General features: G+C 42.7%; 2 protein-coding genes and 1 pseudogene across 3 annotated transcripts in view; all 3 read left to right on the forward strand.

The window, feature by feature from the left end:
* The first annotated feature begins 477 nt into the window (after window positions 1–477).
* The window catches only part of EMB1968 (ATPase family associated with various cellular activities (AAA)), a 45,278-nt gene continuing 23,003 nt past the window's right edge, over window positions 478–22,752 (forward strand). For both annotated transcript variants that reach the window (XR_015541871.1, XM_087382323.1), the window contains exons 1-9: window positions 478–528; window positions 916–1,028; window positions 1,113–1,191; window positions 1,269–1,348; window positions 1,435–1,551; window positions 1,873–1,942; window positions 2,125–2,198; window positions 2,295–2,415; window positions 2,521–2,583. Coding sequence is in view for 1 of the 2 variants with exons in the window: in XM_087382323.1 (XP_087238449.1) it covers window positions 985–1,028; window positions 1,113–1,191; window positions 1,269–1,348; window positions 1,435–1,551; window positions 1,873–1,942; window positions 2,125–2,198; window positions 2,295–2,415; window positions 2,521–2,583 (648 nt within the window). In the remaining variant the exon portion in view is untranslated. The remainder of the gene's footprint in view (window positions 529–915; window positions 1,029–1,112; window positions 1,192–1,268; window positions 1,349–1,434; window positions 1,552–1,872; window positions 1,943–2,124; window positions 2,199–2,294; window positions 2,416–2,520; window positions 2,584–22,752) is intronic.
* LOC147895673 (uncharacterized) lies at window positions 13,424–14,818 on the forward strand (annotated as a pseudogene).
* On the forward strand, window positions 14,995–16,232 carry LOC147895674 (uncharacterized). The gene is made up of 3 exons (XM_087382778.1): window positions 14,995–15,309; window positions 15,459–15,620; window positions 15,768–16,232. Exons 1-3 carry the CDS (start codon window positions 15,010–15,012, stop codon window positions 16,230–16,232), a joined length of 927 nt encoding a protein of 308 aa, XP_087238904.1. The 5' UTR covers window positions 14,995–15,009.

The following is a 22,752-nucleotide window of genomic DNA, read 5'->3' on the forward strand; positions in this document are numbered from 1 at the left end:
TTCTACTAACGACCCTAACACAACTGCGTGACCAGAAGTGAGCCACAAAGACTCGGACAAAAAGAAGAGTAGATTGTCATCAGCTCTGAAATTGCATCAATCATCGCCTCTGAGAACTCCCCGGAACAGGCACGTCCGTCGCATGCATCAGCCAGCCTCTTCATGTTGCTTGTCTACTAGCATGGAAGACCCTTTGCATGGACCAATCACTGAGGGAAGAATCCACATGTGATGAACACACGTGGCCACCTCTAGTTCATGTCATGGCCACCTCAATTCCACATTGTAGATCCAACCAGATGTGGCCAAGTCATCACTAAGGTTGAAGACTCCTCCCATGAAGATCACACTCAACAAATAGTTGAGTAGACTGAGCATAAAGCCAAGTGATGCGATGTTTGCGGTGGTGGAGGGGTCTTAAAACTTGAAATTTTATTTCTTGAAATCAAAGACATTTTAAGATCCCACGTTGAGACCTGGGCCGTAGACGGGTAAATGAGTGTGTGACAAAAGGGCAGAAGGCCGAGTGTGAGAGGGGTGTTAGGGGCTTAGCACATGGGAAGAAATAGGATGGGAATGGGAAAAGGTGGTCCCATGCATATTTATATCCTATTCCCATCCCGCCAACAAAAAAAACTAGGTATGGATTTAGGAGGAAGAGGACACATGGCATCATTGCATGTGTTTAAGAGGTGGGGACCTTGTGAGGACAAGGACACATGGCATGATTTCATGTGTTTAAGAGGTGGGGACCTTGTGGGGACAAGGACACATGTCATCCTTCCATGTTTTTGAATCCCTAAAAAAGGGGAACCCATTTGGCTGCCAAGGATGGGAAAAAAAGTGGCTACTCCCATTCTAAATCTATCCTAGACCACTTGGTGTAGGATGGGAGTCATCCTAAAGCCATGCTAGCCCCTATTTGGAGGGAAAACTTTGTATGAAGAGTAAAGAAGAAAAAGAGACAGAGAGGGCGTCGGGAGAATGGCTCCCCTTGCACACACCACTCAGCAGTGGGTGGAGAAATAGTGAGTCCTCACATGCTTGCCCTTCCGTTTCCAGCTTTTGCTTACCTCTGCATAACTTTGATGATGATGGGTTTGCATTCGTAGCCGGCCTAGGCAGGTGAAAGACGTCGTCTATCAGGATGAAGTCGTGCGGACTCTCATCAACACTCTCGAAACAGGCAACGTGCGTTTTCTTTTGTTGATGGGTTCCGTAACCATGTATCCTTTCACCTACTTGTCACTGACATCGAAGGACTGCAGCTTCCACATTTGCTTTTTTACGGGCCGCCTGGCACCGGTAAGACAACCACGGCACTGGCGATATCACGTCAGTTGTTCGGGTAAGCTTTGTAGACCGTTGCGTTCATCAGAGGACTTGCCGTGTTTAGTGGGCTTTGCATCAAATTAACCGCACACAGGTTTGCAGGCCTGAACTTTACAAAACCAGGGTCCTAGAATTGAACGCGAGTGACGATCGTGGAATAAATGTAGTGCGGACCAAGATAAAGGATTTTGCGGCGGTTGCCGTTGGAGCTGGTGTAAGGTCATTACTTCTCACTAAATCATAGAAACAGAAGCAGGAGTGTGGCCATTGAATGGACTAAATTATTAGGCCTCTGAAGGAACAGTTCTTAAGTATGTTATATGCACGGGACGTTCCAGGATAGACAATCTAAGCGCAGGTGTCCAGCTTCTTGGCCTAAAGCAGTTAGATGCATGCGCACTACTTGCGTAGCAGGGAGCACGCTTTGAAGTGCTTCACGTACGAAACATGGAATTGGTGTTTTCAATCTAGCACTTATAACTCTTCTTCTCTTAAGTCAAGCCCTGCCAATGTTCATACTGTATTGGTGAAAAATTTCAGCGGTTACCCTTGTCCACCCTTTAAGATCATCATCTTGGATGAGGCAGATTCCATGACAGAAGATGCTCAGGTACATCTGGTCTGACCTAGAAAATATAACTTTATGCTCTGAATTTCAAAGTATTGATTAGGGCTAGATTGCATTTGCGCGGTAGAGTATTTTATACGAGCAAGGACTGTAGATGCGATATCAGTTTCAGTCTCACATGATACTTAGATGTGCATGCAGCCTGATGTTTCTTTACTTTACAGAATGCTTTGAGGCGTACTATGGAAACATACTCAAAAGTCACTCGTTTCTGCTTCATTTGCAATTATGTCAGCAGGTAGGCCAGGTGTAGCTTGCCCTTTTTGTGGTTTCCTTGGATTTTGAAGAATCAATTGCAGGCAATTATGGTCGTTCCAATCTGGTTGATGTGCAGAATTATTGAACCCCTTGCATCAAGATGTGCAAAATTTAGATTTAAGCCTCTTCTTAACGATGTCTTGACTGGCCGCATTCAGTACATTTGTCAAGAGGAAGGTCTGGAGCTTGACAGCCAGGTGCTTGTTTTGGATGAAAGTTTCTGAGTTAGATCCAGTTGAAATACCAGAGAAAAAACAAAAACACTCTCTTCTTAATTCAACTTGGATGGATTTTTAACACAGGCCTTAGCAACTCTTAATCGTATCGCGGAGGGGGATCTGCGACGGGCTATCACCTTTTTGCAAGTAGGAACTGGCACAAAGCTCTCATCTTTACTGTCAACTGTATCCATTTCGTGATTGCTTACTGAACTGATGAAAGTCTATAAGGAAATGTTTCATGTTTGTCTTTCTGCAGATGCGAGATCAGTAAAAAACGTCCACAAAAATAAAATGGAAAAATTACTTGGGAATGATATAATATGGATTAATTGTCTATAGTGTTCATGGGAAAGTGAAGGCTTGCTAACAGATTGAGCTTGCATATTCAAATGGACAAAAGGGCATCTCAGCCAAAGATTTGTGATGCCAGGTTGGTATAGATGTGACTCTCACGTAGCGATTTGCTCCAGTTACGAACATCAAGAGTTCTACTCTAAACTTAGCCTCGAGAGCCTTCATGACGAACAAGGTTTTGCTAGCATTTGCATGCTAGTTCTCATTCTGATGGCACAGTTGTGACACGAGGGCCAGGGGAGCTTTGAGCACCATCATCCTACCTAGCCATGAGGGTGGCATTGAGATCACATTTAGTGCAAAGACTACTAGGTAAGTTGGTGATGATAGGACTCTTTCTTGTCAATAATTTTCTACTTATAGATTCAAGGCTTTATTCCCTCCAAATGCATTGGTTGCCGAGCATGAGATCTTCACAAATGCTGTACCAGGGTTCCGCCTTCACCCCTCTTTGGTATCGATTACTAGTAGATCATGGGACCCTCACATGGGTTTCCCCTCAGACTTTGGATGAGAGGGACATGCAGCCCATTATGTGGAACGAGTACTCCATTGATGCTTTAGCTCATCCACTAGGCTATCAAGATACATGCAGTGGTCCAGGTGGGAAAGGGACCGGCCTCATCTTTATGTGCCTGGAGAGTCTTCAAAGAGCTACCTTACACCGAAGCATGACATTATCACCTAAGATTTATTGTGCAATTTGAGAGGCAACTTACAGATTGATACAACGATTTTGTTGAGCCGACGCCTAGTTTGGGTATGGCAGCTCTAGATTGAGCACCCGCCAGTTTATAGAGTTTTAGCATGGTGAGTTGGAGGCGTGGAGGTCGAAGGCAAGCCCCGAATGCCTGGGTCTGTCAGGGTCCTGGTATCTTCTCCGCTCTCCAAGTCGTTCACCCATGCCCTTTGCTTGTACAAAAAGTGCTCTTCTTGTGGTGTAGAATCTTAACAAAACCCGTCCAGAGAGTCCACACTTGAGGTGGCACCGAATAAATAAGGTGGGGGGAAAGACCTTCATGAGATGTCTGGTGGGTGTAAGTGCCTCACACAGCAAAGCTAGCTCTTAAAACAAAACAAATATGATGCAAATGACCAATCAGGCAGACAAGCTCATTTTTGGGTGTATTCTCCGGCACGTGTTTGCCTATAGGTTATTTGTGTCCTTTGTGACTAGGGAGGAGAGAGAGAGTTCTTAGTGCAGCTGGGAAGGGTTGGAGATTAGTTAGATTGACAGAGCATGAGCTTATCAAGGATGCTATTCAAATTAAGATCAAAGTTGTTGACTTAAGCACCATGCGATGGTATATATACCCTCATTGCTCTCTAGTCATTGGTAATCCGATGGTACCTTTGACTATATGGAGGAGTCATCTTCAATACTTACCATGGGATCCTAGAGAATGGAGATATATTGATGCATTTAGCTATTTACTAAAAAATGCTAGATGAGCAGAGATACATAGTTTGCAGTTGATATCTACTCAGAGAGCATATTAGGTACTCTCCAATGCACAATCACTTTTGGAGATGACGAGGAAGGTCCTACTAGATGAGACGAATTTCCATGTCCTTTTGGCTCTTCTAGCATGGACTCCTTGTTGACACCTAGACACGGACCTTGGTGCGGGTCCTTGAAGTGCAGTGAGCATTGCAAGTTGAAAAGAGGGTCGAGACCCAGAGAATCTAGAAGGGCATTGCATGCTTGATTGGCGTGACAAGGAGAGGTACGTGCTAGATCACCGAGGAGTCCATCACTTTGGTCACGTGGTCCGGATCTCCGGGGCTTTTAAGGGTGCAGATTCGAACAAGGTTTTCTTGATCCACAGAGGACCATGGCTCACACATTCTGGGCCTTTTGACGTTTTTATGAGAGTACAAAATCAAACATGGTTCTCTTGCTCTAGAGAAGACAATACTAGATGTGGTATTAGTAGCTGTATTCAAGCCTCATTCTCCTTTTGTAGATTTGGCATGAGAGATCATAACCACTCTTAGTCCATGCCAGTTATGGCGATCTAAATGTGCACATGAGACTTTTGCATTTGGGTCACTTTGTATTATCTACCAAGACATCATTGTTGGATGTGGGGAACAATGGAGGGAAGCTAGAATGCAAGGAGGAGACAACAAGTTGAAGGAACTGAAGTGTACTTGCAAATGGATAAATGACAATACAAGAGATGGCCAATATAAGACCCAAAGTCAACTAAAGTCAACTTAGGACTAAATGTCCCAAGTGTACTAGGTGTCCCAATAGGACTAAGTGTCCTAACTAGCCTACAAGGTCATTCCAGGGCTAAGTGTCAACAAACCCCCCTCCATAGTAAGGCTAAGTGTCAACAAACCCCCCTCCATAGTAAGGCTGAAGTATCTGGATACATCTCAGGTATACCTGGAAGCTATATCATGGTTGCACATATTTGTCCATGATGGATATAGCAACCTATGATAGTATAAGGAAGCCTAATCATGTAACAAATTGCACCAAGTGTAAAGCTCGTCGAAAAACTTAAAACTTGGGTTGTGGTAGAGCCTTCGTGTGAAGAGATGTGCTAAGTTATCCTTTGTGGAAACTTAGGACAATTGTATATCTCTAGCTGATAGTCGCTCTTGAATATGATGATAGTGCACCTCAATGCTTGGTATGTGCACGAAAGACATGATTACATGTTATGGCCAAATTACTCTGGTTGTCACTGTAGATCATGGTAGAAGATGCCTGGCTGACATCAAGATCTGTAGGTAAATTGTGAAGCCAAGCACACACTCTATAGTGGTATTACGCTCACTATACTTGAACCTGCTTCATATCGTTAGTTCAACGATCAATCACGGGGCAGGTACTCAAAGTTTCCTCTCAGCCAACCTCAGTGGTAGCAAACTCTCAGAACAGCCAACTTCGTGAAGGCTCTAGCTTGCAAATTCCACCAAGCCCCAAATCCCTAGATGGATCTAGTATGCCACATGTCTACATTTGAGGGCATCTTCTTTGCATCATTTACCCCTCTCTTGGGATATCATTGAAATCATTTGCCCCTTGGCACATTTAATGCATTTAGACCCCTTAGCCTTAGATCCACCTAGTCTTGTGCCATGTCACCCTCACCAAGGACCTTGACCTTGATTCCTTTTTGATTATTTACGTGAAGCCCAAACAAATATAATACAAACATTGATCTTTAAAGGAAAATGTTGACTGACCTTTCCGAGGTCATGTTGCCTCAACTTGAGCGTAACATTCCTTCCCTCTTCAGGCTTGAGCATCCTGGATGATAAAGTCTGGGAACACTCTTCGTAACTGGTATACGGATTCCTAGGTAGCTTTTGATAGAGGTAAACCATGCCATGCAACCAACAGCGTGGGTATCTTCCGATTGCGTACTTGCATTTTTCCTCGGTCCAGGATTCTTATTGGTTTGCATCTTTCATTATCCTCTATCTCTTGAAACAAAACAACACCCTCGATTAGTGAGTCACCTGTATGCAAAAATTTCTTTAAGCGAGAAACATGAAACGCTGGGTGCACCTTACAACCCTGTGGTAATTCTAATTTATAGGCTACCTTGCCTATTCTTTTTAGAATTAACCATGGCCCATAATATCGGGGTGATAACTTAGCACACTCTTCTGCATTCAAAGACTTGGAGTGCGAAGGAACTCTGAGAAAAACTTTTTCTCCTTTCTTAAATTCTCTAATGGATCCGTTTTCATCTGCATACGCCTTAGCTCTATCCATAGCTTGGCGAATGTTAGCTCTCGCAAGTGCTAGCATCTCCTGCATCTGAGCCACAAAGTTCACGGCACTAGGCACTTTCTGAGGTACTCCAACTGTAGTTGGATTTGTTGGTCTATAACCATAGTTTAGCTCAAACGGACTGAACTCTGTAGAGGAATGTTTTCTATCATTGTAGGCAAATTCTAACAATGGCAACCATTTGTCCCACGTATGTTGCCTCAATGAAGCATATCCTCTAAAATTTGGTTGATTCTTTTTGTCTAACCATCCGTTTCTGGATGATCCCCACTACTCATTCCCAGCTTAGTCCTTAGTGTCTCCAACACTGCAGTCCAAAAATGACTCGTAAATTTGACATCCCTGTTTGACACTATGGATTTGGGTAATCCATGCAAACGAAATACATGTTTAATAAACAAATCCGCCACTTGCGGGGCACTAACAAACTCTCTAGTTGGAATGAAGTGAGCCATCTTGGTAAGACGATCAACTACCACAAGGATAGAATCATATCCACCTTGTGTCGTAGGCAGACCTACAATAAAGTCCATGGAAATACTCTCCCACCTACCTAGTGGTATTTCCAAAGGTTGTAAAAGTCCGGGTGGCTTCACCCGCTCTGCCTTACTTACTTGACACGAAAAACAACGTGTCACATATTCATGAATATGTTTTTTCATTTTCGATCAAAAGAAATCTCGCTTCACGAGATCATACGCTTTCTCGACTCGTGGATGTCCCGCACATGGGCTATCATGGCATTGTTGAATGACTCTCTGCCGCCCGAGATCATTCTGATTAGGTACTACTACCTTGTTATTTCTTTTCAGCCCTTTTGAGTTTCTCTAATCTCGGTCATTAGAGCATTTTCTAATACCGTGAAACTCATATTATGCATAATGCGGGACAACGCATCTGCAACTTTATTATCCTTCCCTCTTCGATACCGAATCGTCAAGTTAAACTCCTGCATGAGTTCTGCCCACCTAGCTCGGCGGCCTCTCAAGTCAGGTTGTTTACAAAAATATTCCAGAGTATCATGATCAACATCAACATAAAACTCTGACCCATACAAATAATGTCTCCATGTTTTTAGAGCATGGACAACAACATACAACTCTAATTCATGAGTTGGCCAATTTCGTTGAGAGGGAGAAAGCTTTTTGCTTTCAAAGGCTACCGGCCTTCCCTCTTGGAGGAGAACTGCTCCTACCGCAATGCCACTTGCATCAATTTCAAGAAAAAACGGTTTTTGGGGATCAACTTTTTTTAACACCGGTCTCGAGACCACAGCTTGTTTTATGGTGTTAAAACTCTCATGTTGATTCTGTCCCCATATAAAAGGTACTTTATTTGAGGTCAGATCAGTCAATGGCGATACTATCTCGGAATATCCTTTGATATGCCTTCGATAAAATTGGACGAATCCCAAGAATGATCGCAAAGTGGTCAAACTCTGAGGGATAGGCCAAGTCATTATCGCAGCCACTTTCTTTGGATCCATTTCTACCCCCTCAGGAGTAATAATGAATCCTAAATATTCAAGTCTTATCATACACAGTACAGTTTCCTTTTTATTTACATAAAGACTGGCTTTCCTCAAAGTATTGGACACTATTCTTATACTTTTGTTGAACACAAGAATATCGTCAATAAAATGTACTACAAACTTCCCGATATACGGACGTAGTAAATCGTTCATAAGCATGACGAATGTAGCTAGAGCATTGGTAAGTCCAAACGGCATTACCAAAAACTCATAATGTCCAAACTTGCTTCTAAAAGCGATTTTATGCACATCCTCGGCTCTAATACAGCCACATTTAAGATCTATCTTATTGAAAGTTACGGCCCCATGTAACGCATCTAACAAATCATCAATCCGAGCCATTGGATACCTGTGCTTAATAGTGATATTATTCAATGCTTTGTAATCTATACAGAGGCGAAAAGTATCATCTTTCTTTTTTTAAAATATCACTAGCGAAGCAAAAGGTGAGAAATTGGGTTGGATCTGCCCTAGCTTGAGATATTCTTCCAGTTGTCTTTGTACCTCTGCTTCTTTGGTAAAACTTAACCTATAGGGAGGTGAGAAACTGGGTTGGATTTGCCCCAGCTTGAGGTATTCTTCCAGTTGTCTTCGTACCTCTGCTTCTTCGATAAAACTTAACCTATAGGGAGGTCTATTTACAGGTTTTGCTCTTGGGATTAGTTCAATCTTATGCTGAACATTCCGCTGTGGAGGTAACCCATAAGGTAACTCATCCCTAAAACAATCAGAGAACTCCTCTGCTATTTGATCAGCTAACTTGACCATCTCTCCATTTTGGGTAACATTAGTGCTAGCCGAAGGACCATCAATCGGCTCTATCGATGCTGTACAAAGAAACAAAAACTCTTCTTGAGCTTTTCGAACTTCCATTGTAGAAACCAACGGTCCTTGAGGTATATCTTTTTCACCTTGTAAGACATACAACACATCATTCATCTTGAATTGATAAATGTGCTTTTTCCAATCTATGGTTGGATTCTTCCTAGAATGCCAAGCCTTACTCAGGGCTATGTCTGCGTGAGCAAGCTTTGTCATTTCAAAATCAAGCTTCTTAGCATAGTCCTGAATTCGAAGTTCCAACTGGGTAACCCTTTGGTCCCATACTTCAGTTGAACTTCCGTCTGCCATTCTGACTGTATATGCATAGTCAGATGGGCTAGTCTTTAATTTCAGCCTCTTTACAAGCTTGGAGTTAATTACATTGTGTGTTGACGCAGAGTCAAACAACACAATGATGTCATGATTAGCTACTTGCCCCTTCATCTTAATTAACTCCGTATCGTTAAAGGCTGTATACCCCGTTGTTGCAGGCTTTGACAGGACATTATCAAGTGCACTAGTTACTAACTTAGCAACGGACACACATAACAAAACATGTACTGACCTTTGAGAAGATCTCGTTAGCTGAATTTGCATCTGTTCTGCTTTGGGACTTCCCTCCATTTCCACGTCGCATTCTAAGATCACCATCTCAGCCATCCGACGATCCTTGTTTCGTGGACAATTTTTCCACTGATGATGCTGAAGGCATCCAAAACACAAGCCTTCTCTCCTCTCTTTTTCTCTTTGCTCTGGGTTCAAATAAGACTTTGACCAAGCCCGGGCTGCCATTGGTGTTACTTTTCTTTTCATTCCTATGGTGGTACTTGGTTTAGGAGTCTTAACTGGCCTTGCGGCTTGGCTTGACCACTATGCTGTGAGGCACTCCCTTTGCTAATCCACTTCTTCTTAAACCCCGTTTTCTTTGGGTACTCATATCGAGTCCCAACTTGCACAAACCCACTTGGTCTATTCCCTTTGGCATCCTCATAGTTCAGGGCTATGGCAATTGCTTCATCTAGCGTGTTCGCATACTTAGCCCGAACTTCCATCTTGATTCGATCATTGAGTCCAAAGATAAAATCTTTTACCTGGATTGACTGAGGTAGAGGTTCATAAACTTTCATTACACTTTCTCTGAACTTATTAGTGTATTCCGCCACTGATAAATTTCTCTGACGAAGGTTTCGATACTGATCTCAAGCTCGGGATGCTTCGTCAGGAGGTAAGAAGTGTTTTCTAAATTCTTTTTTAAACCCCTCCCAAGTAGTGGATGCCACTCCATCTTTCTGCTGTTTTATCCACCACCTATCTACTGCCTCATTAAACATATCGGTGGCCTCGCGAATTTTTTTCATATCATTCTTGATTTCACAAATGGCGAAAGCCTCGTCCCATTTGTGTAACTAGGTCTCTATGATATCGGAACTACGGTCAAACATCCGACCATAAGACTTTTCTGGCCTATAATTGGCAATATTAGGTACCTTAGCCCTCCTAGGCTCGATCGTATGAACATTGGTTTCAGGCTCCATTGGAGAATTACCTCTTTTCACGAGATGGTCTAGTAGACATACTATGAACCATTTTCTTGAGCTCGGATTGCCCTACATTTGCTTGTAATTGTTGCGCTAGAATTTGTTGCAAGGTATCCTCCAATAATGCAATTCTATCAGATAGTGTATGGCTTGCTAGGCGTGACACCTGTGGGGTCGGTCGGACTCCCGACTCTACGGGATCCACTCTAGAAGCTTCTTCTTCTACTTCCATTTAGGTCGATGTGTGTTTTTAAAAAAAATAAAAAAAATGAATAAAACACCGCCTAAAACTCTATTCACAAACTGCTTTTCAATCTCACAACCACAAAAGGTGTCTAAACAGGCGTAACCATCAACTGGAAATAGTTGAGAACCAAGATGAATATCTTTTCCCTATACTAGGGAAATATCTGCAATCTCAGAAACCTCAAATCCTAAGGCAAAATGAATGAACAGATACCACAACTAAATTTAAAAGACATAGAAAGCTGCCTGGTCATATCTTCCTTCTTTCCTATAAGAACATTGAAATTGCTTCCTTCCAAAGCCTAACTTCGTCATCATCAGGGTATGCTTTTGATAACTTGGCAGCTAATGATTAATGTAGAAGGTTGTGCCCTTTGTCTGCAAAAGTGAATTCTTGTGATTCTTATTTGACATTGGTCCCTTCTTCTGCAAGGACGAGGTATCCCTTGATTCGACTATGCTTCCCAACGAACGCGAAGGACGCTAGTCGGAGCTTGTTGCTTGAATATACAAATCTACCGATTACTACGCTGAACCACCATGATTTGAGTTTCATCACCCAACGTCTAACCAGTCGAAATTACACGCAAGCGGGTGAAACAACTTATCTTCTACGCCCAGCTTGTGACACCGACGACGTGAATGAACTCTTTAATGCAGGGCTTTCTCCAATCAGCGTATAGCTCCCACCAGTGTTCACAATATCTACGACTAAGCTTTTGAAAATCATCGCCTGAATCCAGTAAACATTTGCGCAACAAAATCCTTTGACCAAGTAACAGGCGAGACTTGCTTCGAAGTCTTTAGAAACACTTCACGATCTCAAGCTTAAGACCTTGGCACCCAAACATAGGCATTGAAGTTGCTAACACTGACGTCAAAATCCCACAAGGATCCGTAGTGTGTTGCTCATCAACGCTCAGCGTTATCCACTTCTACCGGCTAGCTTTGCCATCCACCTGCCGATTCACATGAATTTGTAGACGATCTACACCGGCATGACAGACCAAGGAAAGCCCAACACATCCAATGCTAACGAGCAGCGACGATGATACCAATGAGAACAACTCCCTCGACACCTCAAACGTGCTTTGCGCTCTGAGCGAAGCGTTGCTCCAAACTCCCACAGCCTAGTGCAATCATGCGACCAACGCTCTAATACCAAATTATCATGCTCACTATACTTGAACCTGCTTCATATCATCAGTTCAACGATCAGTCACAGGGCAGTCCAAAAGTTTCCTCCCAACCAACCTCAGTGGTAGCAAACTCTCAGAACAACCAACTTCGTGAAGGCTCCAGCTTGCAGATTCCACCAAGCCCCAAATCCCTAGATGGATCTAGTATGCCACATGTCTACATTTGAGGGCATCTCCTCAATGCATCATTTACCCCTCTCTTGGGATATCATTGAAATCATTTGCCCCTTGGCACATTTAATGCATTTAGACCCCTTAGCCTTAGATCCACTTAGTCTTGTGCCATGTCACCCTCACCAAGGACCTTGACCTTGATTCCTTTTTGATCATTTACGTGAAGCCCAAACAAATATAATACAAACATTGATCCTTTAAAGGAAAATGTCGACTGACCCTTCCGAGGTCATGTTGCCTCAACTTGAGCGTAACAAGTGGTTGTGAAGATTGCTTGTACTCGGCTTCTCAACTTGAAGTAGCAACTGTGGGCTGCCTCTTGCTGAACCAAGAAGTGCATGAAGAGCCAAGCATGAAACATGGTTGTTAAGACACTCGTGTCTTATGGTAAGACACTTAAGACACTTAAGACACGTGTCTTACCTTAAGACACGTTTAGACACGCTCTAAATTTTTTTTATAAAATTTAAAAAACCCTACGTTTTGGAACCTTAGACTTTGCATTTTCGTTTCGCCGTACAAGCCGTCCGGTATCCGTACGCTCTTTCGCCTCTCCGGCACAACTGTTGACGATTTGCCGTACACACTTGACGTATCTTGTACAGACTCGACGTACACACCGTACGGACTCGACGTACACACTGTACAGATTCGCCGTACACCGTACGGATCCGCCGTACACCGTACGGATCCGCCGTACACTGTACGGATTTACCGTACGTTCGATTTTTGGCACCTTTTGCAGCCTGCTGGTTTGGGTGACGAGCATCAACGTTGGAGGCTGGAGCTCAGCCTGCCTTCAGGTTCACATTGTGCACATTGCATCGTTTGCTTCAGCCTTCTTTTATCTCGTTATATAGTGCTGGCTCCACTCTGCATCTTGCTTTCTCCTTTCCCAAAAAATTGGGGCAATTATGGGCTGATTCCTGAAATCCCTAAGAAAGTTGGCCCCCTTCTGGGTTTGTTTCATATAAGAGCCTGCTAGAATAACAGTAAATTTAAAGGGGGCAAAGTATGGGCTGAAAGCCCTAATTAATTTGGCCTCCTTAGGGCTGCATAGCACCTTATGCATTAGACTTGTTACTGCTTAATGCTTGAGCCTTGAAGCTTCTATTGCAGCTTGCTTCAAGCTTGGCATGTGCATTTCTCAACACAATTAGTCTATAGATTGCAGTTTACTTGCTTGTTCTACTTCTCCCAAAATTTATATTGAATTATGCTCGTGTGCATGCCAACATGACAGATCGCAGGTCATAGCAGCAGAGAATTACAGCATAGCAACAGAGAATTACAGCATAGCAGGCTGCAGCAGAGATTTACCATGCCTAAACCTCCAAATCCACTTTGGGGGATCCATACCACTATGATTAACCCCGCTGTGGCAACGGGGTCAGGAAACAAAGAGTGGAAATGCAATTATTGTGGCGAGCCTTTTGTGAGCTCAGCGACACGTCTTATTCTCCATGTGTCTGGACTTGGTGGTAGGGGAATTGGTGGATGTACTTCTGTTCCTTTTGAGATTGCGCAGAAAGTTATCAGAGATCATCCAAAACTTTGTGGTGGACCTAGTACCATGCCTGCTGCCTTGCAAGATGAGGATTTGTTGGGGCTTGAGTCTCACACTATCAACCTTGATGATGCTATGGATAGTGACTCTAGTGCTATTGGTTCCTCTCATGCAGAGAAGAGGGCCAGGAAAGAGGGCATTGCTTTTGCTACATCCTCACAACCATCCACCACTATGGCTACTTCGAAAAAGCACCAGGGGACTTTATCAGGTGCATTGTCCACACAGTCTTGGCAAAAAGAGCGGCAGCGTTTGGCAGATATTGAAATTGGGAGGACTGTGATTGAATGCAATTTTGCTTTCAATGTCCTACAAACACCACAGTGGAAGAGGATGATCAAGGCAGTGGCAGCTGTGGGAGCTACAGATACATGGACAGGTGTGACATATGGTGCGATGAGGACATCTGTGTTGGAGGAGGAGATAGGCAGAATTAACAAAGCTCTTGATCCTATCAAGGAGGGGTGGAAGAAATTTGGTTGTAGCATTCTGTCTGATGGTTGGAGTGATGTTAGGAGGAGGGGCATCATTAATATATTGGTATCCTCATGCCTTGGTACGTATTTTTTGAAAGCTGTTGATACAGGTCGAGGAGGTGCTAGCACTATAGGTGAAGTCATTTTTCAGCATATCCGAGCAGCTATCATTGAGATAGGGCCTGAGAATGTGGTCCAAGTTGTTACAGACAATGCAAGTAATTGTGTGAGGATGGGAGAGCTTGTGGAGGCAGAGTTTCCTTCCATTGTAAGGACTCCTTGTGCTTCACATTGCCTAGACCTTCTCATGGAGGACATCGGTCGGCTCCCTTGGATTGCTAGTGTGATGCAAACTGCTAGTACCATTGCAGCCTTCTTTAAGAAGAAGCCCAAGGCCTTGGCCATATTCAGGGAGCATAGCAACTTGGAAATTGTCCGGCCATCGAAGACACGCTTTGCATACATGCACATTGTTTTGGAGCGCCTTCTTGCAGTGCATGCAGCTCTGCGACAGACAGTGGTGTCTCGGATGTGGTTAGAGTGGCCTGACTCTACCAGGGCAGAGAGCATGACAGTATAGAGGATGTGCTTGGATCACTCACTTTGGACTGACATGGAGTCCATAGTGAAAGCTCTCCATCCTTTATTCGCTGTCTTGCGGGTGACTGATATGGAGGGAAGTACTCTTGGCTTGGTCCATCATTTCATGGAGTAGTTGCGTGTTTCGCTGAGTACATGTAACTCCCTCGCACCTGAGAGGTAAGGTTGGTCTATGTCCATTATATTAATAAGTAATGAATCATCACTTATCATAAATCCATTATCAGTGTTTATTATAATTTACAAATTATGTTGATATGTAGATTGGAAGAAATAAGGTCTCTAGTGGATACGAGATGGCAGTTCATGTGTAGGCCCATCCATGGGCTTGCAACACTTCTACATCCACTGTTTAAGTCAGCTGATTTATTCAATAAGCCAGAGTTATTGGCGGATAGAGATGCCTACATAGGGAGGGTTTTTTCAGAGGATGAGCAATTGGAGCTGGACTTGGAGCTTTCTCAGTATCAGAATAGTGTGGGTGCTTCCTTCTCTAGACCCACGTCTAGAAGGAAAGAGATTTGTATGAAGCCAATTGAGTGGTGGGAGACATATGGCTACTCCACTCCTCGAGTGCGGAAGTTGGCTCTCCGGATTTTATCTCAGGTGAGAGCTGAGACATATATCTTTGAAGTTTGGCATTTGCTATTCCTGGTTAGGTAAACTGTAAATGTAGATGATGAGTGATCTTGATTCTCACTCCTTTAATCTCGATTTGTAAATGCCAATCGGGATTTGGAACCAAATGGCAAAAGGAATGTGCAGTAGGAGCATGCGAGAGGAACTGGAGCTCCTACTCTTTGATCCATACGAAAATAAGGAACAAGTTAAGCACAAGGCAACTCGAGCGCTTAGTATATTGCCGTGCAAACTTGAGGCTTATAAGAAAGCTTAAAAAATTGGCAGGTCCAATGCAGGTAACATTGGTAGCTACTAGCTTGAGTCTATTGTAACATGTTCACAGTTCTATCATCTATGATTTCGATTCTAAATATATCTAGGAAATTGAAATCATAACAATGAACATTGAACATAATAACATATGCTTCTAAATGTTGTTGCAGGTGGATCCTACAAGCATTGACATAACCAAGTTGCCTACTTATGCTAGAGTTGAAGCTGATGAGGAGGAGATATATGCACAGCTACATAGAGAGCTAGAGACCATAGATAGACGAGTCACTCGTTCACGTCGTAGATCAGCATCATCAGCCATTGCTATTCCAGCACAGAGGGACACATCTGAGGGCAGGGGCAGAGGCAGAGGCAGAGTCAGAGGCAGGAGTGGTGGAAGAGGAGCACGAGGTCGTGGTTGTGCCATCCGACGTGGCCATGGGAGAGCCGTGGCTATGGCCAGTACCTCGTCAGATACACCTATGCGGTCTGCCTTGGACGAGGAGGAGGGGGAGGATGAGGAGGAGGAGGAGGATGAGGTGCCCGAGGAGCCACAGTATGATAGTGAGGGTAACACTATCACTGATGGTGACTTTGGATCTAGCAGTGGCAGTGACCTAGCAGATTCAGACTAGGATGAGTCTTGAGAGACTTGACTCTTGAGATTCAAAAGTTTTCCATTCAGTTATATGTATGAGGATTCAGATTTCATTCAAATTTCATGTGGCATTGGCCGAGTTATTTATGACATATGTTTAAACTTTATTGAAGACTATGATGATTGACTCTTAACTACATTGTACTTCTAAAATGTTAAAACTTAAAACTAGCAGCTAGTCATGCAGCATGCTACATTGCTACCAAGTTGTACTTATACATACTTATATTTTTAAATTTAATATTTATTTAATATTATTATAACTGGAAAACGTGTCTTACGTGTCTTATCTTTAAGACACTTTAGACACTCGTGTCTAAAGCGTGTCTAACGTGTCGTGTCTTAACGTGTCTTACAACTATGGCATGAAACAGTGCCAATGTGAGACGCGGATGTCGTGACAACTGGCTAGTCATTGTTCGTGAAAGCATGCATATCATCATGTAACAGTTCCACATGCTGCGTGCCTTTCAAGTGTCTACCAATGCTGTCTACTGGGCTTGTGCATGAACCTGCTTAATTGAGAGAGTGGATCAGGCCTATTGTGACTTAAATAGATAAGGCAGCTCATAGCCTGCTTGGTAGAGAGTAACATCAAATGGGTCACTCCCATCCTCAGAGGAGAACCTGAAGCTAGGCTCCAATGGTGAAGAAACAGGCTGAAACTAGAAGTGTTGTAAGAGCTGTCCAATGTACTTGGATTGGCTTGTCATTATACTCTCTTATTGGTTGCCCCTACCTCTCAAGAAGAGATGATAGACAGCCCCTCGTGTGGAATGATAATATACTTGATTACGGTAGACCACTTGATACTTCTCATTATGTGCAGTGGTCTAGATGGGAGAGAGGTCCTGCCTCCTTGATGGGTTCTTGCAAGATCTTCATAATGCTTCCAAATGATCGCACACTCTAGGCAGTGGAATGATATTATACTTGATTATGGCAGACCACTTGATACTTCTCATTATGTGCAGTGGTCTAGATGGGAGAGAGGTCTTGCCTCCTCGATGGGTTCTTGGAAGATCTTCATAATACTTCCAAATGATCGCACACTCTAGGCAGTAAGTCACCTTAGAGAGAGTGTAGCAAGAATCCGGTAGATTGATGCAGCCATACCCTTCCAGGTATTTTACGAGAGACATGACTCTTGTTGGGCTATTTTGGTTCGATGACGTTGGTTGATTTATGATTACTACATAAGCTTAGCCAAGTTAGGCGTTTCATATATGATTTATTTGTACTAAATGTTCCTGACTTTTAAGACTTTATGTACAAAGACGCTTGTGCTTTTGGAGAAGGAATCTAGATTCTATCCTCGTGACTCTTGTGAACTGAACTGCACTTCAAGAGGGGATTCTTGTGTTTTCTCAGGTCTTAGACTTTCTCAATCTACTGCAAGATTAGAGGTTGATATATATGATAAACGTGAAAAACCTGAATATAGTGGTTTACACATTATAAAAATGCCTCACATTGACTCAAAACTTTTCTGATTTGGCAAAATATGGAGTCATTTCTTCCCTTTTCCCGCCTTTGTACAATTAAGGAGTCTTTTATCACTCAATGTAGTAATTTGATCACTTTACTAATACACAAGAGGTATAATCCAAGAAAAATAATGAAAAAAGTGTGCACAATCTTAGATATGAAGTCTTTTATCTATGGTGTATCGGCCTTAGGCATGCTTAGAATGATTGAACATAAGCTGAAAACCAAAAGCGGGAAACTAAATAGCCCATTTTTCTTTTAGTTTTAAAAGTGAGTTTGATTTAGTATGTGTGCGCTTTCTAAGTTAGGATTTAATTTTGCATCTTTGTAGGAAGCGGTACATAAGTGTAAGGGGCTCATTTAGTTTTTAATGTTTTAAATAAATCATTCCTTGTGTAAATTCTTTCTTTCATTCCTACATGGAATGAGAGAGAGAGAGAGAGAGAGAGAGAGAGAGAGAGAGAGAGATTATTCCTATTTTTTGGAAGATTTTGTTCTTGATTTGCTTGTTTATTTTTTCTAAGTCACCTTCTTCCTTTCTTCTTTATGTCTTGTTTTGTCTCTCTTTTGTTTATTTGACGTATTTTAGTAAGCACTAGGTTTGCCCTAGAGACTCCGTGGGTCTTTAGAAACATAGTAAATGCGCTTATGCTTGGGTACTGATGACGACATACGTGTTGCTTTGCTTGCTGAGTATGTCTTCCTTTTCAAAAAAAATAAATTGTTACCTCTTTTTTCTTCTCTTTCGTTTTGATTTTATTTTTTGTATAGATTTTTGGACTTTAGAACAAGAAAAAATGTAAATTTGTACGATTGGATATATTCTAGTCTTACAAAGGTATATCCGTATAGACCATTGCATGCCTCTATAGACACTTTTGCGGAGATTCTAGGGAGCATAGCAACATGGCATATTTGGAGATCCAGATTCTCAGAGGCTTTAAATGTTTCCTAGGTCCATCTGGCACATACATTGACTAGTATTTGGACAGACACAATACACAACTTGAAGGCCATTTGAAGGAGTATGCATGGGTCTTCACGGGCAGCCTTTACCAGGAGGATTGTTTTTTTCAAAGAATGGAGCGGTTCGCTGTGCTTCTCGGAATCCCCAACAGGGTTGACGTGGCATTTTCAGCCTCAACCTTGGATTTTCTCTAGCTTTGTTATGGGAGTTTGATTTTCTTTCATGATCGCATGATGTACTTTTCCCGTGAGCTTGGCTCTGGGAGTTTCTTTCGTACTTAATAGAAGTCTTTCCTTTTTGTGGGGTGGGGATTGGCAAAGTTGATGCCTAGATAGTAAAGTGACCTGCCCATGTCTGTCATAGCAAATGATTTCTGCAATAGCTTTGAAAGTTGCAAGTTGTTGTGTATTTGACCCAGTAATAAGCATGTCATCCATATAAATTATTAAAATCAGAAAATGTGATTCACTCCTTTGGACACGTAGAGTGGCCTCTGTGGGGCTGTTCTGAAACCCATGGCATAATAAATATTTTGGCATACCATGCCAGGGCACTTGCTTCAATCCATAAAGGGCCTTTTTTATGTGGCAAACTTGATTTTCAGATCCTTCAACCTCAAAACCTGGAGCTTGACTGATATAGACCTCTTCAAGTAGATCACCATGAAGGAAAGCCGTCTTTATGTCAAGTTGATGAACCTCCCAATGCCTATGTGATGCAATGTCAATGACACACCGAATGGTCGTAATGTGTGAGTGGGAGCAAAAGTCTCCTCAAAGTCAATGCCGTGTTACTGTGCATACTACATAGCCTTTTGCAACAAGGCGGGCTTTGTAGCGGTTTATGCTGCCCCATGTGCCATTTGCATGAATGGAATGAAGTTTAGCCCTCATGGCATCCATCCATTCCTTGCTATCAAATGCATCCTTATGGTAGAAGGGTTCTTCATTGCAAGCAGTGGCAATGACAGCAACATCAATCAAATTGCCATGCACCTCTTTTTTACCACCTTTGGTGTGGGCAACAAAGGGCTCAGCCTGCTTGCTGTCGGATAGAGCATCCAAGAGCCACCTTGGAACTGTCTGCTTTCTAATGACAGCCCTCTCCTTTACGAACTGCCTATTAAATAGCATGATCATCAAGTGGTTGTGAACTGCTAGAAGCATGTGGAATTGAACCTTGCACTTGCTTGCAAGCAAGGAATCAAACACATCAGAGGCTTCTACTGATGGCTGTTTTTATGTCCGGCCAAGGTAAAGCTGCATTCTTAGCAAAAATAACGTCTCTGCTGACATTATCTTGCCTGTGCTAGGCTGATACAACTTGTATCCTTTGCTCTGTTGAGCTGTAGCCAATGAGAATGCATTTGATTGCCTTATCTTCCAACTTATGCCTCAGTTGAGAGGGAACATGTGCATATGCCAAGGACCCAAACTCCCACGTGTGAAATCACAGGCTTCCAGACTATCCATGCTTCGTAAGGAGTGATGGTCTTCAATGCTTGTGTGGGTGCTCTATTGAGCACATAGTTGGCACACATAATTGCGTCCAACCATAACTTGTTGGGCAAAGACTCTCTTTTAAGCACGCATCTAGCCATTTCCTTCAATGTCCTACTCTTCCACTCTGCGACTCCATTCTGTTGCGGAGTGTATGGCACTGTGCATGAATATATTATGCCCGGGCTGTTAAGTAACCTGAAAATTCATGGGTCATATACTCACCCCCTCTATCAGTGCGGAGGGTCAAAGAGCTTGTTTCCACTCTCGTTTTCAGCCATTGCAGTAAATAAGAGAAGACATCAGGCTTAAACTTCAAAGGATAAACCCAAGTATCTCTGTTGAAGTCATCCACAGAGGTGACAAATTATAAATAGCCCCCAAGGGATGCCCTCCTCATCAGCCCGCATACATCACTATGCACGATGCAACTTCCTGGATGCACCAACAGTCCCATCTTTTGGAAATGTGCATGTGTTTATGAAACAGCCTACAGCTCTCTAGAAAGTGTGCCAGTAAGTACCATATAATTGTCATGCATTTTCACCAAACTTCCATAAGTGAGATGTCCCAATCTCTCATGCCACAGTGCATGTGCTTCTGAAACAGCCTGTTTGTCATATGCATCGAGTTGGTCCATCCCTCTGGAAAGTGTGCCAGTAAGTACCCAAGAGATTTTGGAATCTTTTGAAACCTAGGTGGCAGCTTATGCTTGGGTACTGATATTTTTATTTTTACTTTCTATTTTTAATTTTATTTCTGTATTTTTTAATCATTTACTCATAAAGTAGCTTACAAACTTCATTGTTTTCTTTGCTCTTTGCTTGTTCTGTAAAAGAGTTTTAATTTGTAAGATTGGATATATGAAGGGGTGTGTGTGCGTGGAATCCTTTTATGATTGTCTCTGTGCTCGTCAGTTATATGCTTCTGCTTACTGTCTTTTAATGACAATTTCTGATGTATTGCTAACTATAATGTAAAGTACATAGATTCCACCCAAAAAAAAAACACGTGTGTGTGTATACAGTTGTCTTGCTGGTTGTCATATGCAGCGTAACGATAACTGTAGAAATAACCTGAGATCCATTTGTGGAGATGGTTGATCTAGAAATGAGGCTCTTTTTGATGCCTAGAACATATTAACACTTCCAATAGAGTCACGACACCCCCTGACACAGAAGTGACTTCAACTTGTCTAATGCCTTATACTAGATAATATGGATTTTTTTTGCATAAGTGACAATGGCCCCGTGTGGAGCATCACTCAAGGACTAAAGTAGAGATTTGCAGGAGGTAATGTGGTTAAAGCATCACTGTCAAAATACGAGGCTGGCTTGGATTTTGAAATTGACAAAGCGGAAGCATGCTTCTGTGGATTGTAATGACGGGTCACAACAAATGCCCACCCATCATGAGCCATGCTTGTTGCCTCATGGGCAGCAAGAACATTGTAACTGTAAGGCCTTGTTCCTAAATTTTCTTTTCCGTAGCAATGTACTTCCAACATTTAGAGTTGTCATGGCCGGGTTTCTTGCAATAATTATACTGCTTTGATTTCTTCTTTCCATCAATCGGGAGACACAAAAGTGAGGTACCAAAAGGCTTGGGCTTGCTGAAATTCTTGCCCCTTACCTTTGCCTGTGTGATCTGTGGCAAAGGCTTGGTTTGTATTGATGGAGGCAGCCTTATTTGAGCTGCTCTGCTTCTCCTGCAAGAGCAAGGGAACAAGCTGATCAAAGGAGTAGTGGTTGGTGTTACCAGGTCATCAAATTGCAATACCCCAGAAATTCTTGGACACTGACAAGTGGTGCACCATGTACGACCACATGGATAGTTGGTACCATCAAGCTTGTCCTCAGTGGTGAACAACATTCCAAGCAAGTGTTGTTGGCTATTGCAAATAAAAAAACCCCAAAAAAGAAAGTGCTGAGCAAATGTCAACGTCTCAAGCTATCACTGCAATGAGTTGGCTACCCAAATATGTAGCTGCAAATGTCAGACTAAAAAATGACAGCAATGTGTGGATGCCAAATGGGCTGCTCAAACACTGAACAAAATGCTAAAATCTGTCCTGCAGAATCTACCTGCAAGTAGACGGACTGCAAATTTGCTAATGTCTGTCCACCAAAACTCTGTCCAACCTCAAAATTTAAAGGCAAATGTCTGCTCAAATCTGCTCCAATGTACCTGAAAATCAAGTCCCCAATGCACAAGGGCCAATACAAGGCAACGGGAGCAAAAGCCCCAATTTCTTGCATCTTGAATGTGAGAAATTGAAGGACAAGGCCTTACCAAGCAATTTGAGAGAAAAATGCTGCAATTTCGGCAAAAGCCCCGAATTTTGAAAGACTGCAAATGTGCCAAAATAGGGCAAATCCAAGGAAAACCCCAAATGCGAAGCTCTCTGTAGGTCAAAGTGTTGTTGGAGGATATCAGGGCAAATTTGGTAGTTGTGTGAACTGAAAGAGCAGATTGAGTGCAGGCTGAGCAAGAAAATAGGTCACAGGAGTGGCACTTTTGTGTTGCGGGACTGTGAACAGCTG

The sequence above is a fragment of the Dipteris shenzhenensis genome, chromosome 12, assembly GCF_047967505.1.
Source record: "Dipteris shenzhenensis isolate YYH24624 ecotype China chromosome 12, Dip_SZ_1.0, whole genome shotgun sequence".
In the NCBI taxonomy this organism is placed as follows: domain Eukaryota; kingdom Viridiplantae; phylum Streptophyta; class Polypodiopsida; order Gleicheniales; family Dipteridaceae; genus Dipteris; species Dipteris shenzhenensis.

Coding starts and splice junctions, on each gene's coding strand:
- LOC147895674 (XM_087382778.1), top strand. CDS start 15,010: ATGTGTAGGCCCATCCATGGGCTTGCAACACTTCTACATCCACTGTTT. Junction 15,310..15,458: donor CTCTCCGGATTTTATCTCAG/GTGAGAGCTGAG, acceptor AAATGGCAAAAG/GAATGTGCAGTAGGAGCATG. Junction 15,621..15,767: donor AATTGGCAGGTCCAATGCAG/GTAACATTGGTA, acceptor ATGTTGTTGCAG/GTGGATCCTACAAGCATTGA.